Source organism: Notamacropus eugenii, chromosome 3 (assembly GCF_028372415.1).
Source record: "Notamacropus eugenii isolate mMacEug1 chromosome 3, mMacEug1.pri_v2, whole genome shotgun sequence".
NCBI classification, from domain to species: domain Eukaryota; kingdom Metazoa; phylum Chordata; class Mammalia; order Diprotodontia; family Macropodidae; genus Notamacropus; species Notamacropus eugenii.
The window spans coordinates 183,821,607-183,837,616 of NC_092874.1; the positions used below are offsets into that span (position 1 = coordinate 183,821,607).

A 16,010-nucleotide genomic window follows, 5' to 3' on the forward strand; every position below is an offset into this window, starting at 1 on the left:
ACCCCAAGATAAATAAAGTTGTTTGGATATTGTTGTGCTTGTTTTCCTCATTGCTGAAGTGGATTCTTTTCTTTTTTTTTTTTTGAAAACAGATTCCAGAACTTGCTTTGGTCCCGGAAGACGTTTGTTGATGACATGAAAGTGTATAACCACAGCTACATTTACATGCCTGCTTTTTCTATGAAAACAGGGACGGAGCCATCTCTCCGGGTTTATTACACGTTGGCAGATGTGGGTGCCAACCAAACAGTGCTTTTTGCCAATCCCAACTTTCTTCGTAGCATTGGCAAATTCTGGAAAAGTAGAGGAATTCATGCCAAGCGCTTATCTACAGGTCTTTTCCTTGTCAGTGCCGCCCTGGGCTTGTGTGAAGAAGTAACCATCTATGGCTTCTGGCCTTTCTCAATGGATTTGCATGAGCAGTCTATTAGCCATCACTACTATGACAATGAGCTCCCTTATTCAGGCTTCCACGCTATGCCAGAGGAATTCCTTCAGCTTTGGTATCTTCATAAAATTGGAGTGCTAAAAATGCAGCTAGAACCATGTGAAGACCTCTCATTCCAACCCACTTCCTAAGGACCAAGGGAGAGGAAGTGAATGGGCCAATGCAATGTTTTCAGTGCTTGTGTGTGAATATGCAGAAGAGGAAACATTCAGACTTATTTATGGATTTACATAGATCACTTAAGAAAAAAAGACACAAAATGCTATGGTTTAAGCATTGACTTGGAGGCTTTACAGGAGATCATTCCTTCTGCAAAATATTTTGTAGTTTGTTGTGGATTTTTGGCCAGTAAAACTTTGAAAGTAGGTTCTTGGGAAAGAAACAAAGCAGCACTTGTATAGTTCAAGTTCAGATGGTGTAATTTAATGAAGATCATGTTGATTTAGGATGAGAAACAATAAAGGAAATTAGGAAAATGGGAAGAAGGAATTTTAGTGGTTGTTGGCCAGTAACACTGACTGTATAGAAATCCATTTGACTCAAAACTGGTATTTAGAATGGTAGTTTTTACAAGGATTATTTTTTTTTTTGTCATTTGGGCTTATGTGGGGTGGGTGGGTACGGGGGAGAAAAAGTTGTGTGTGAGTAAAATAATATTGTATTCTGTAATAACAATCCAAAATGTCATAGCTTACTGTTGCGATTATTTTTTAAACTGCTACATCTGAAATCACTTTTTCCCCCCAAATGATGGGTTACCCTCTTTGGCCAAATACTTAGACAATGTGAAACCCTGGTAAATTGGAAATGCATAAGAAACCAGTCTGGATATCTAGATTGCATCTTCTTTCTCTTTTCTGCTTCTCCCTCAATTATCTGAATAATTCGGGTAAAAGCTGCACCTTTTAAATTATATAATTGTGTCCATGTTGACTTGTCATTGTTTTGTACCACATATATAAATGCAGTATTTTCCAAGTTTATTATAATCTTGTTTAGAATTTGGTGTTTGGATGTGTATCAAAGTGGGATCATAACAGTATTTAAGTTTAGTATTTCCCTAGGAATATACCCTATAAAGTAAGATAGAACTGTCTTTTTCCTATACATGCATACTTACACATCCCTTCATATGCAAAATTGCCAATTTGTTAGGGCCAGAATTTATAATCGGTGATGGATTTCAATTAAATCCACCACATGCCAGCTTGTCACAGTCTAGTTCTTAAATAATCATAGCTTACTGACTATTTTCCATTTTGCTAATACAGTTGTCCTTTCTCCATTGCAGTTGGGTTGGGGTAAGAAATTAAATGGGAATTTTGGGAAGGTTTTGTGGAAACCGTTGCCAAGACATGAAAGGCCAGCAGATGACACGGAAAAAGTTTAAAAAATAAGTAATATGTATAGTATTACATAATATCAACATATTCTATATTTTAATACCATAACAATTCACACTTCTCCTCTGGTACAAAGGGAGGGCCAAAAACTTTGCATGAATTTTGCAGATTCTGGAGGTGCTGCACCCCAACCCCTGCATTGTGGAAGGGATAACTTCATAAAAAGGAACCCGATTTCTAGCCCCTCAAAAATTATCCATAGTAAGAACAGTCCTTTGCATCCATGCCCAATATTTCTGGCATGGCTATTGCTGCTCTGAATGACACCAAGTGTCCCTTGCAAAGGGGCCCCTAGTGTTTACCTGGAAAGCCTGTTCCATTTATTTTGATGGGGAGTAATGACATTCATTATGGATTGAGAAAGATCTGCACTATTAGAAGAGAGATCATGGGACCACACACACTGAAATTATCACATTTTTCATGTAAAACACCCAACAAGTAAAAATTTAGATGACAACAATTAAAATGACCATGTCAGATATTTTAATGGATAAAATGTTAGAACTAAATATGCTTTTGTTAATCCAAGTGACGAACAAATATGAGACAGTTTTAAAGGGGAAAGAATGAGATAGCCAAAATGAGAAATGGATTGTTTAAAATGGGATTGGCTGTCAGAATCCACTTTATACTGATTGTTGCAGGTTATTTTAAAGAGGCTTGAGAATATTGATTAATTCTATACCAGAATCCACGTTTCTTTTTTGACCCTATATGGCAGCATAGTGTTGCAAAACTTAATGCTGTTAAGCTTTGGCAAATGTTCAGTACACATTCAGTACATTGAATATATCTACTCTTTTAAACTACAAACTGCTCAATAATTACCATTAGGAAACATATATGTCTAAGCATATGTACCATTAAATTATTAGAATTCTAAATGGAGAAATATATCCAAAAGATATACTATGCACATATACAAATTAGTGACTTGATTAAAAAAAAACCCCCACATAGTTTGTTTAGAGTCTATCGTACATCCATCTTACTCTCCAGCATTCAAGAAATGTCACCTTTTATTATGTAACTCCCGAAGGTGATTTGTTATAGAAATGTACAATGCTATCCTAGAAATCTGTGTAATTCTATCCACTCTGTGTGGACTCTAGAGAGCTAAAGAAAAATACATCTTTTAAAAAAAAATATGTTACACATATGCTATGACTCTAAAGTATTGAAATTGAATTCTGTGGATTGTTTGTTGAACGAGATCACTTTATAGTCACATGTCTTACACAGGTCCTTATTGAGGACTTATGTGGCTTCTTTCTTAGTGCATAATATCACAGTGAAGATAAATGCTAAATTCCCAATCAAATAAGAAATATTTGTTCTTAAAAACTTTAAGATCATACCTTCTATTCTGTACCATATTTGATCATTTAGATTTTATAGAATTACATGCTCATCATTCACAAGACATTAGTTCCAAAAAAGACAGAATCAATAAAAGAGAATTTCAGCACTTTTGATGGTCAGACAGAAAAGGACATCACCATTTAATATCAGTTTGCTTTTTCAAGTTTATTTTTGAAATATATAAACAAGATTATATTTTACTTTTAATAGGGAATGAAACATGAGAATACTTATGTCTTGTTAGACTTTTATTTTCCTTGAAAATCATCTAGAAATACACAAGCTTGCAAATAGTCGTTCTTATATGTGGTTAAAGTTTTATACATATTCATATAAACTTTTCATATAAATATCTGACATGTTGACAATACATATAAAGTGTAATTTCCACACTGGAATCCACTTCTATAGAGTCAGTTTTCAATTGTCTACACTAATGCAAGGATGCTTAGATAACTTATGTTTGACTTTGGAATAGATAATAACATTTGTTCCCAAATACAAACCATTTTGGTCCATTTGACCATCCCAACAACCCTGTGAGATAGGTCATGGTAATAGTAGTATTTCCTTTTAACAGATAAATAACCTGAGACAGAAAAACGTTAAAGTGATTTACCTAAAGTCTCAAACTCAGATCTTTTGATTCCACTGTATTAGTCTGTATGCAGTTTATAGGAAATTAACTTTCCAATGCATATTTTTGCTTTAACTAACTTAAAATGACATTTCCCAGCTTTTCAGTTGATGAAGTCTAGGAGAGAGAATCTAGAGGCCTGATGGGAAATAAATGGAAGCTTTTCTTGGATTCTAAATTTACCATAAAAATTCCAAAGAGTTCATAATCTATATAGTTTCTTGCGATTAGACTGAACATGGAAGACATAGGTATGACATAATTTCTTATTGTCTAGAGCTACAAAGCTTCATAATTTAAAAATCTGTTATTAAACACTCTTTTTTTCCCCATTGGAGAGTAATTGTCTATGACCTGGTTTTCTCTATGTGGGCATATTGAATTTTGTGATTTTTAGCTGTTATATACCATGTCGGTCAAGATTAAGTGTTTCTGAGGAAAGTTAATGCTATTACAAATATTAGAATTTCTCTAGCCTACCCCAAAATGCATTCATGTCAGAAACATTTATCAAGAACGTGTTACATGCAACACATTAAGCTAGATGACTGAGTCATAGTTCCTTCAAGAATTTTCAACCTAGTTGGAATATGTGTGTATGTGTATGTATATATATGTGTATATATATGCATGCAATCTATATGTATATATGTATGAATATATGTATATATATATGCATATATATGCAATATATATTATATATACATGTAGACATGTGCCCAGTTGAATATTTATGTCTTTATAACTTTCCATCATACATGGGACAAAAAAAAATGTGCAGGACCCATCATAAGTAGGATAGCAGAGACAATAGTATCTAGAAAGATTTTTGTGAGAACTGGAGGAAGGGTGAAACTTCATTTTCCACCCATTAAAATGGGAAACTGTTGCCAATGGTCTATGACTTATAGGAAGGTCCTAATTTGGGGCAGACATAAGTCAGGAGTTTGACTTGGAAATTCCTAGAGGTGAGATAGGCAGGAAAATGAAGATCTTATCTGCCACTGGGATATGGTGTCTTAAATATGTAGGTAATTTTTTTCATAACTGTTTTAACCTGTGGCCTAAGTTAATGTTTCATTCAATTGAATTTTCTTAGCCATTACATTTTGTGAAAGCACCAGTCTTTCCATTTATTTTTATACAGCTTCCATGAAAGTATTGGGGACTGGCCCCAAGGGATTCTAAAGCATAGAAGTAAGGGATGGTGTATGTGAGGTCATACTCTTAAAAGATGTTTAGCATTAAGAAATTCCACTCAAGAAATTTAATGTGAGTTTTGTAAGTCTGTATTTATTACTGTCTTATCTCCTAAATTAGTGAGCAGGAAAGCGATATATAACTGTGTGCTATCACTTGAAGACTGGTATTGCCATTTGGGCAATTCCCATTGGATAACTCTCAGAATGTCATGTCCACATGAACCTAATACAATTGCTCCTTACCATTGCCCTGAAGAAAACTGACTAAGTTCATTTCACATATGCAAATACTCTACAGGCTTATTATATCATTTCTCCTTAAGATAAAATAATTTCTTTATCCATTCTTCTCTGATTTATAAAGAGGAAGCAGTCACTGTGACATGACCAACCTGTATTGTCCATATAAAGCTGATTGTCTTAAAGTAATATGTGTTTGTTGAATTAAATTGGAGTATGTACTGTGATCTTTTTAAAAGTTTAGATGAGAAAGTGTGTTTTCCTGTTGTTGATTGATTGCCTACCTCTTTTTGTGTTGTTATTGAAACGCATATTGTACAAAGATCATTGCTGCCTTGCTTTCCTTATTGAATTTGGGGTTAGGGAGGGGGAGAAGGAGATAATAAATAGCTATCTGGGGCTTTAGGTATATCATTCACATTGAACATATAATCATAGCATTACTGCCTCAAGATTTCTAGAATGATTCATGATAAATTCATATATTTCTAATTGAGGTAGATTCACCAGGTGCAGAAAAAACTAGAGAAAACACATAATACTCATATCTTTCCATGTCTCAAACTCAACATTAGAACTCAACATCCTACCTACTAAATATGCCCTTTCTCCAAATTTTTCTATCCTTTTGATGATACCATCACCTTTGCAGTTACTCACATTCACCAAGTCGAAATTGCTGTTCACTATTCCCTCTCTCTCACCCCAACCCTCCATTTCCAGTTATTTGCCAAGTCATGTCTTTTCTACCTAAACGTTTCTTACATCCATCACCTTTCTTTGTATTCGTATAACTGATCCCTAGTTGAGATATACATTAACTTTCACCTGACCTATTAGAACAGTCATAATCAATCTTCTTACTTTTACTCTGTCCTTTCTTCCTAATTCATTCTTCACACAACCAAAAAATAAAACTTCTAAAGGTATGGATTATGGGCCACCAATCTAGACCTAGAAGGGAACAGGCCACTCATTTGTTTTAAAATCTTCAAAGGCTTTCTATTTCCAGTTATTCCTGGTACTCCCAGCCTGCTCCAGTCTGGTTCCACCTCAATCATTCCACGTTTATTTCATATTACTTCCTTTCACACACTCTACATTTCTGCCAAACTGATTTGCTAGCTCTTTCACAAATTCAGCATCCCCTCTCCAATTTCTATGATTTGGCATAAGTTCTCACTCACATCTGGATGACACTCCCTACCCACCTTTACCTCTTAGAATCTTCAGACCCCTTCAAGCCTTACCTTAGATGCCACCTAGTATATGAAGTCTTTCCTGATTTTCTAACTCTCCAGATGCTAGTATTCTCTCCATCCTCTTATTACCTTGTATTTGCTTATCTGTCCATTAGAATGTGAGATGAGCTCCTTGACCAAAGGGGTTGTGTTTTTGCCTTTCTTTGTATCTAGACAGCTCAGCACAGTGCTTGGAACATAGCAAGTCCATAAATGCTTGTTGGCTGACTGAATATTCCAACAGAATGTAAACTCCTTGAAGGTAGCGATTGTTTCCTTTTTTTTTTGTCCTTGAAACAGTGTCTTGTGTATAGCGATTACTTGATAATTGTTGAGTTAAATTAGGTGAAATGGAGAATTGAGATAATCTCTCACATAAAGCAACACAATCTGGTTTTACCTCTTGAAGTATTAGGAGGTAATACTTTGGAGGGACTTGAATCATCTAATTCATTGCCTTATGTTCTCCACTTTATTTAAATATGTATAGGAGTAATTTTTAAATAAATAAATCATAGTAAAATAAGACTTTGAAAAAAGAAATGAAAACCCCTGCCACAAAAAGAAAAGAATAATGGTCCAGAATAAAAATTCATTTTTTTAAATGAGCACACCCTTCAGTACAAATTATACACTGTAATACACATCAGTAGTTAGAAGCCTGGGTCCCCAGACACTGCTAGTTAAGTTGCCTGTCTAGGATAGATGGGATTGTTGTTATGTTTGCCTTTCATTCTTGAAGAGGACCATGACATCAGGGAGATAATGACATGACTCGCAATTGACTTTGATTTGTGTGAGGGAGGGCTGTGCAAGGTCACCAACCTCACTTTCTCCACCTGGTCCATCTGAGTCCAGTGACCAGATATTTATCTGGATGACTGGAGATGGTCCAGGATGCAATGAGAGACCCTGGCCCTTTTAGACTAAGATCTTTTCAGGTTCTCACTTTGAGTGAGATAATATCCATTGAGTGAATAAACCTCTTAAGTAGTTACTCAAGGAATGGCTCCTTTAATAAAAAAAAAATTAAATACTAAACAGGAACTGTTTCTCTTTTGATCAGGAACCCTGAGGGTCTTCCCCTCCCAGTTTGAGTTTGATAGATGAGATAATGATAATTGAGTTGTTGTCCTTTGTTCTTGAAGAGGACCAAAATGACATCACCTTGTTGGAGTCAACTGAGTGCTGAAAGGTTGTTGTATTTGTCCTTCTTTCTCAGAGGGCCATGACATCAAGATGATGCCATGACTTGCAGTTGACTTTGATTTGAGTGAGGGAGGGCTGTGCAAGGTCACCAACCTCTGCTTCTTCTCCTGAGCCATTTGGGTCCAGTGACCAGATATTCATCAGGATGACTGGAGATGACTCAGGATGCAATGTGAGACCCTGACCCTTTCAGCCTGGGATCTTAGCACATTCTCACTTTCAATGAATAGGCTTTTTTAGGTAGTTGCTCAAGGGATGGCCACTTTAATAAAAAAAAAAATCAAACTGGGAGTGAAAAGACCCTCAGGGTTCCTGGGTAAAAGAGAAATAATTACTATTTAGTAATTACATTCACTCTATGCTGGGTGAGTGGGGACTCATTGTCCAGTGTAAGAGCTCCAGAGTGAATTGGGTTTAAGGCTTGATCTTTGAGCAAGAAATGTAGCTAGTAAATCTAAAGGAAAAAAGGCAGCTTAGAACAGCAGAAGAGAGGGAACAAAAGAGGAGAGAAAAGGAGAGGAGAGGAGAGGAGAGGAGAGGAGAGGAGAGGAGAGGAGAGGAGGAGAGGAGAGGTACTACTCATTCACAGGTTGTGTTTGTCCTTCATTCTCAAAGAGGACCATGACATCAAGATGATGACATGACTTTGATTTGAGTGAGGGAGAGCTGTGCAAGGTCATCAACCTCAGTTTCTTCTGTGCCATCTGGGTCCAGGAAGAATGAAGAGCAAAAGGAAGAGGTCAGCATCCCTGACTCCCTCTGACCCAGGTAATCCTTGGATCATATTTATACCCATAAAGAAAAAGGAGGCATTTGGCAAGGGCTGCATCATTTTTTTTTTCAAATTATAGCTAATTTTACATGACTTTTCATGATTTCCTCATACATCCCAAGACCAGACTAATCCCTGTTTTGGAGGGATGGTGGAGGTCAAGACCAGTTATTTCATTGCTGTAGGGAACTCCTGCATTGGATTGGATAGCTCCTCTCCTATTGAATATTTGGAAAAATGTTTTATAAATTATATTCTTAGAGAGTTGCCTGGCTAGGGTGGGAGCGGGGGAAGAAGGGTGGGCATTGAGAAGTTAAATGGTTTGCCAGAGTCAGTCAGTATTACTTGTTAAAAGCCAGGATTTAACGTGCCAGGTCTTATTGACTCTGAGGATAGCTCTTTATCCATTACTCTATAATGCAACTCTCATTGTGACAATAGTCATTAGCACTCCCTAAACTGAATAATTAATCTTAAGCAAATATTCTCTAAATTTAGCTGAAGTATGTATTGGTTATAAATAAAGTGTTGCTCAGAGCTGTGGATGTCTCTAATAGCAGCATATAAAAACCTTTTCAAGTTGTAAAATTGTTTCAGAGGACAGAAGCCCTAAGATTTTCAGGAGCTGCTTGACCAGGAGCTATAGCATGATTTGCAGACTAAGAGGACTGTGGTATATGATTGATGCTGCAGTCTCCACAGTTACAGCAACATCTCATGATTTGAACTCCATTCAGAAAGGAAATGAACTTATTAAACTAAAGGCAATCCCCTTCTCATTTAAATACCACCCGCCATCCAAATAACTTCCAGTAATAGTATAGCGTAAAGTCAAGATCTCTTGTTACCCATATCATGGCTTTATTCCCTTGCCACTCCTCCAGATTCAGGAGCCACATAAAAGATCCCCTTTTGTCTTCCAGATATAGTGCATAGGAAATCCTCCTTACCTTATGTCATACTATTTATAACTTTATCAGAGGAATTGATCAAAACTGCTAAATAGTCTCAAACTGACTTGAAACTATTCTTTGGGTATAACAATTCAACCAGTTCAAAACCCACCTAACTCTAACACTCTCTAACTTCAATCTCTGAATATTTTCTGCAAAAATCATATGAGATGTGATCATTTGTTTAACATAACAGCTGATACCTAGACTACCAATCTATTAACTGTTAAGAAAAGACAGGACATTAGTATGACCTATTCTTGATGAAGCTGCATTGGTTTTGGGTTTTTTTTTTTTGTGATCAGAGCTCCCTTTTCTAGATATTCATTAGTCGTCTCTTGTGTAATATGTTCTATAATTATTATCTTTGGCAAAGAGAAAAGCAAACTAAGAGCTGGAAAGTCTTTTTTGGTCATCTGCCAAATACCTGTTGGACATACTTACCCAGATGTCCCTTATAGACATCTCAAATTCAACAGGCCTCCAATGAAACTCATTATATTCTTCTCTTCCTATTTTTCACGTTATATTCAAGACAACTCCCCTCTACCCAACTTTGTAACCTCAGGGACATCCCTAATTCTTCAGTATCTCTCACTGGCCTCCCAAAATCTAACTAATTTGTTGTCAGGTCTTATTGTTTCTTCTTCAACTTTCTCTCTCTCCCCTCTCTCCCCTTCTCTTTCTTTCTCTCCCTCATGGACACAACACATTTCACCTTCTCCTCTCACGTAATCATCACCTGATCACCTCTCACCTGGACTTTTAAAATTTTTTCTCGATTGGTTCCCCTCCAGTATCTTCCTCCCCTGCTTTGCCACATCCTCCACATTTCTGCCAAATTCATATTCTTAAATTGCATATTCATGACCCTTCTGCTTAGGAAGTGCTAATGGCTTCCTAGTCACCTGGGATAAAATTCAAACTTCCCTGCTTTGCACTTAAAAGCTTTCAAAATTTGGTTCCAACCTCTCTTTCCAGAAGATCACAGTCCCCTTTACTCATAGATCACATTTCCCCCCACTCAGTCTGCTTTCCAATAAACTGGCCAACACAATCACTGTTCTTCATATACACTAAGGCTATGTCTCAAAGTAGTGTGCCGGAGTCAACTGGTATTATCTTATGAGAGCTGATTGTTAAACTTTGGCGTGAGAATTTACACTTCAGAAACTGGCAAATGCTACAAACCAGGGTTTGATCTAGTGTTGTGCTGATTTCTAGAATTTAGAAAGTGATGGAAAAAAGTTAATAACGCAGATTAAACTTAAAAGTATGTTGTGCATGTATTTGGGGGAGCAGAGTGGGGAGAGGGAGAAAGCTGGTTGTTAAGCACTTATTAGCATATTTCTCATCTTCCACCAAAATGAATTTGAACAGGATGTTCTCCATGCCTGAAATGTCATTTTTCACCTTAACTCTGTAGAACTCCTTCACAGCACACCTCCTACAAGTGTCCTTTCCTGATCCCACCAGTTGTTAATGCTGCCAACCAACCCCATGATAGTACTTTGTATTTACTCTGTGTGTGTTTTGTATATACTTACTTATGTACATGTGGCTCCCCATGTCACCTTCAGTAGAATGTGAGCTCCTTGGGAGCAGAGTCTGTTGGGTTTTTGTCTTTGTACCTTCAAAGCCTAGCACAATGCCGGGCACATAGTAGGTGCTCAATAAATGTTTGTTGAATTAAATCTGTTTTCTCATCCACTCCAAGCATCAACCTAGCTCTTCTTTGAACCCATCTTTCCCAAAAATGCTAAAAGATTTTCACTGGTGGTCATGGTGACACCAAGATCAAAGGATCAGAGAGCTAGAGCTAGAAGGGACTTGAGAAACAAGTCAATCCCGCTTCTCATTTTATAGATAATCTGAAGCACAGGGAGGTTGTATGACTTGTATGAAAATCCGAATGATGGTGACAATGACAAATGGATCATGTGATGATGATGATAAGGCTGATAATGTCTCATTTGGAGACAATCCTGAGGCTTGAAGGCTATGTCATCAAAGTTTTAATTTGATTACTTTGACAGGTTCTACCCAGAAGAAGAGGTTTCATGTATGGGAATGGTCATTAATTACCATGTAATAGTAATGGTCATTCAAGGACCAGCCTACCTGGTCATAGCTATGGGGCAATGAAATTATTTTTGTTTTTCTTTTTGATGGAGTAACCCTTGAAAACTACCCATTAAATTTAATCATGATCTGTATTGAGCTGACAACTCAGTGATCTTATTGCCCTTTAGGTTCAGAAAATTTACGTTCTCCTTGAGTGGAGCCTTTAAATTGCTTAGACAACTCTTTTTCTCTGAATGATGGAACCCTACCCCGGACATCACAGGAAGCAACCCTGAATAATCTAAGTCATTTGGCTCTAGAAGAAAGTCCAGGCCCAAAGCAGGAAGAGAATTGAGGTATGTGCTGTTTCTAGACCTATGCAGGTGGCTACTCATACGGAGGAGAGGCACAATAGTCAAAATGTAACAGTCCCTTCCCTTCAAGTAACTTATTTTCCACAAGGAGAGAACTTATGTGCAATGTAAGTATTTACAAGATAGATACAAAATAAAACAAAATTTTCTTTTTTTGAGAGGGAGAGTGGCACTTGAAGTTGGGGGAAGGGACTGGAAGAAGATTGTAAGCTCCTTGAAGGCAGAGACTCTATTTTGCCTCTTTGTATTTCCAGAACCTTGGACGTGCCTGGAACATAGTAGACTCAATAAATGTTTCTTCATTCATTGATCATGTAAGAGGTAGCAATTGAGATAAGCTTTAAAGGGAGCAACTGGGTATCTCAGAGACGAAAGTGAGAAAGAGTACAGAGGGAAGGCAGGAGATGGAGCATCACGTGAGAAATAGCAGGAATACAACAAAATCCTGGGGCACAACCATGCAGAGAGGGTAGCATATGTTTGATAATCCAGCAAAGAAAACTAAGAAAGGCCAGTCAGCTAAAGAGGAAATGAAACAGGTGTCATGAAGCAGTGTAATGAAAACCCAGGGGATAGAGCACACCCAAGAGGAGGGTATGGTTAACAGCATCAAAAGTTGTGGAGTGGTCCAGAACAATATAGACTGAAAAAAGGCCATCAAATTTAGTAATTAAGAAATCATAGATATATTTAGTAACGATGTTTCATTATCTATGGTACCTTTAAGTAAAATACCGTTTCCCTATTTATCTCTCTTAACATTGTGAATCATTAGTGTTATAGTATCAGAAAGCAAGCTTACAACTTAAAAAAAAATTATCTGATGGATAGTAAATTTTGTTCCAGCTCATTTTCCTTTTTTTTTTTTTTTATGTCTTTACGTTTTAAATTGCAACAAATGCATTCAGCTCAGTTTTGCTTTCTTATCCATTTTGTCACTTTCCTTTTCTGGGGAGGGTGGAGAAGCTAATCCCTTTCCACTCTGCAATTTTTAATTTTTTTATTTCTTTCATTTAATTCTTTTGTATTTCTTGTCCACTTTATTCTTCTTTCTTTTTAAATATTACTTAATCTTAGTGATTAATTTATACTACTTTGATCACGCTCTCACCTAGTCCCCCAGAGTGGTAAAGACACTTTAGAAACCATTTCCCTTCTCTAACTCAAGTCAGGTGGATGTGAAACTCCAGCTCCTAAATTTCCTTCTGTTAACATCAATTGCAGCAGTATTGGTCTCTATATGAGAAGAAAATAGGTTTTAGTCTATGGAATTTCAATTCATTTCTTCTTCCTTTTTTTCTGCCTATTTTATATCCCCCTTCCCCCAAATACTTAACCCTATGGTTTATTAGGCTGCTAAATGCTCCTTTTTGGTTCCTTCTTCTGCTCTCAGCCCACGTGATAGGTCTTTTGAAAAAGTAGCCTTATATATCCCCAGAAAAGCATGAAATTGTCAATTTCATTGCTTTATCTTTTCTTGGTCTCTGTCCTTATTTCCTTTTCTTGTATTTCTCCCATTTGAAATGTTAATATATAAATGAGACTCCTCACTTTTGGTTTCTATTATAGGAGCAATCTAAATCCCTTCCTCTTATTTTAAGTCCATTTTTTAATTGACTTTTTAGGCTCAGTTTTGCAAGATATATTATTTTGAGGTGTAACCTGATCTTTTTTTTTAAAAGATGTATATAATATTAATATCTCTTCTTTTGATTTCTCGTAAGAGAGGGTCACTTCTGGGGTATTTAGATTTATTTTCCTTAATAGCTGATGGCAAGACAAGGCTGACTGCAAAATTTGTTTGACATGGTAAGTCTGACAGTTAACCACTACATCCTTTGATTATTTTGACATGGGTTTTATCTTTGATAGTGACATGGTGATTCTATAGTCTGTACTTTGCCCTCTATTTTCAAAACATGTGACAATTTTCTTTTATTATTTCCTGACATAATAGATACTTACTAATATTTATTGACTGACTAAAGTTTCATATTTAGGAATTTTATCTTATTTTCCTGAGAAATGCATGACCTTTGAATTATCTCTGCTTTCATCTTCCGGGTCAGTTGTTTTGGATTGTACAAACTCATTTGTCCTTTCAAGGTTGTGTCTTTTGATTCCATTTTGTGCACGTTTCCCATCTCTGTATTTTGAATCCCCAACTGTCACTCCCTTTTCCTCAACCCTACAGTTTTAGATAGATTGTCCATTCTATGTTCTAAGTCATTTAATTCCCCGTTTGTCTTAATGAGTTCTTGTTTGAGAGGCCTAATTTCTGCCCTAATTTCTGCTTTAATCTTCATCTTAATTTATTCATTTGGTTTTTATCACTTTACTCCTCTTCTGAATGATCAGAATTCCTTGCCCTATTCCATTATTGTGGTCAGTCCTGAAGAATCTATTGACTTCCTTTTCTTTTTTTAAATATTGAGAGTTTTGGATTCATTTTCTTAGATTGTATAATATTTGTTAAACACGTTGTGCACTCTTTTAGATTGTTCATTTTCTTTTCTTTTTCAGCGGTTGGCCTATCTGCTTTTAGATTATACCCAACTTTTCTCTAATAGCTTTCTTGTCTTCCACCCTTACTTAGTTCTGTGCTATGTATCAGCCCCCCTTGCTATTTTTTCCCTTTTCAATTCACTGCCACTTATTTTCTCCTGTTGATACAAGCATGGGTGCTCAGGAGTTTCAATGACCTCCTCATATTGAAAAGTTTTTCCTCGAGTAGCAGTAGGGTAGGTGGAATAAGTGGGATCCCTGCTTTGCGGAACTCCATGAGAATGTGACCATAGCTGGATCATCAGATCATCATCTCCTGACTTCTCCCTTAGAAGAGAAGATTCCCCCCATAGGCAGCTCAGCACCTTTGGGCATCTCCTTCTTCCACTACAGTTACCCTCCTTTCTATTACAGAACTGAATTTGTGCTTATTGAGAGATGGCAAAGAGTCAGACAGCTAAGAGATAACAGCAGAGAAGCCGCCACAGTTGATGTTTAAAATACAGATCTGTCAGAGTCAGTCATGACAGGCACATGGCACATCATGCATGACCGACACTGACACAGTGTAATTAAAACAGTGTGTACTTTGCATCCTTTGCTGTCATTCTAGAAGGTTTTTTTTTCTTTTTACCTTACAGAGAGTGTTTTCCTATCTTTTCTTCTTATTATGATTTTAATTATTTCATATGGTTCATTCCTTATTATTTTCAAGTGCTTGGGATGAGAATTGTACTGAAAAGTAAGTACTTTGCTCAGCCATCTTCTCATAGTTTGTGTCTTTCAGTTTACCTTTAAATCTGTCAAATTGATTTTTTTTTAGTACTATAACTTTTAGAATCAGAGTTATGATACGCTTCTTAAAACTTATCATCATACGATATCAAAACAAGTAGATCAATATGATAGAATATCTGATGTTAGGGTTTTTGAAATTTAGTAGAGGAATAGGATATTACCCATTTATAATCTGTACTAATCTCTCTTTTAATGTAGAAGGATCCCAGACATGACAGGATTCTCTGCAGCTATGGTACACAATCCACTAGGGGGCAATCAAAACACAGCTTTACACCATGCAACATATTTTTAATGGTAAACGTGGTTTATATTTATATTAAGATACACAGTGTTGTAGAGTCCACAGAAGGGGAAAAATAATTTCTTGCTAGAGGATCAGTCTTCATGATTGCATTTTTTTTTTTGAGGGTGTTCGGTCACACCACAATGCCTTAATCAAGTTGTTAATCTGGAATAAGGGTAGGTAACATTTCCTTGTCCTCACTGATGCACTTTTGGCTTTTTCTTTCCCTGTCCCATTTCTCTTCTTCTCTTTTTCTCATCCAATTTCATTGTTTGAGACTCCATTGACTCAGTGAATGTAAATAGCAATTGTTCCTGTTTTTACTAGAAATTCTGAGTCTCCCCCTCCTAGATTGATTTTTTTTTTTTTTTGACTAGATAAAAAGAGATCATTCTTTGTCTCCTGGTTTACTTAGGCTTAATCACTGAATGGGTATCATCTCAGTCAAACTGAGATATGTTAAAGACCTTACCTTAAAAGGGCCAAGGTTTCCCCCTACCCCTCACTGCATCC

The 16,010-nt window shown here is 36.5% G+C and overlaps 1 protein-coding gene across 1 annotated transcript in view; it reads left to right on the forward strand.

The window, feature by feature from the left end:
- Positions 1-11,164, forward strand: part of ST8SIA1 (ST8 alpha-N-acetyl-neuraminide alpha-2,8-sialyltransferase 1) — a 140,870-nt gene extending 129,706 nt beyond the window's left edge. The window contains exon 6 of the mRNA XM_072653524.1: positions 93-11,164. Coding sequence (XP_072509625.1) covers positions 93-579 — 487 coding nt within the window. The 3' untranslated portion in view covers positions 580-11,164. The remainder of the gene's footprint in view (positions 1-92) is intronic.
- Positions 11,165-16,010: the final 4,846 nt, after the last annotated feature.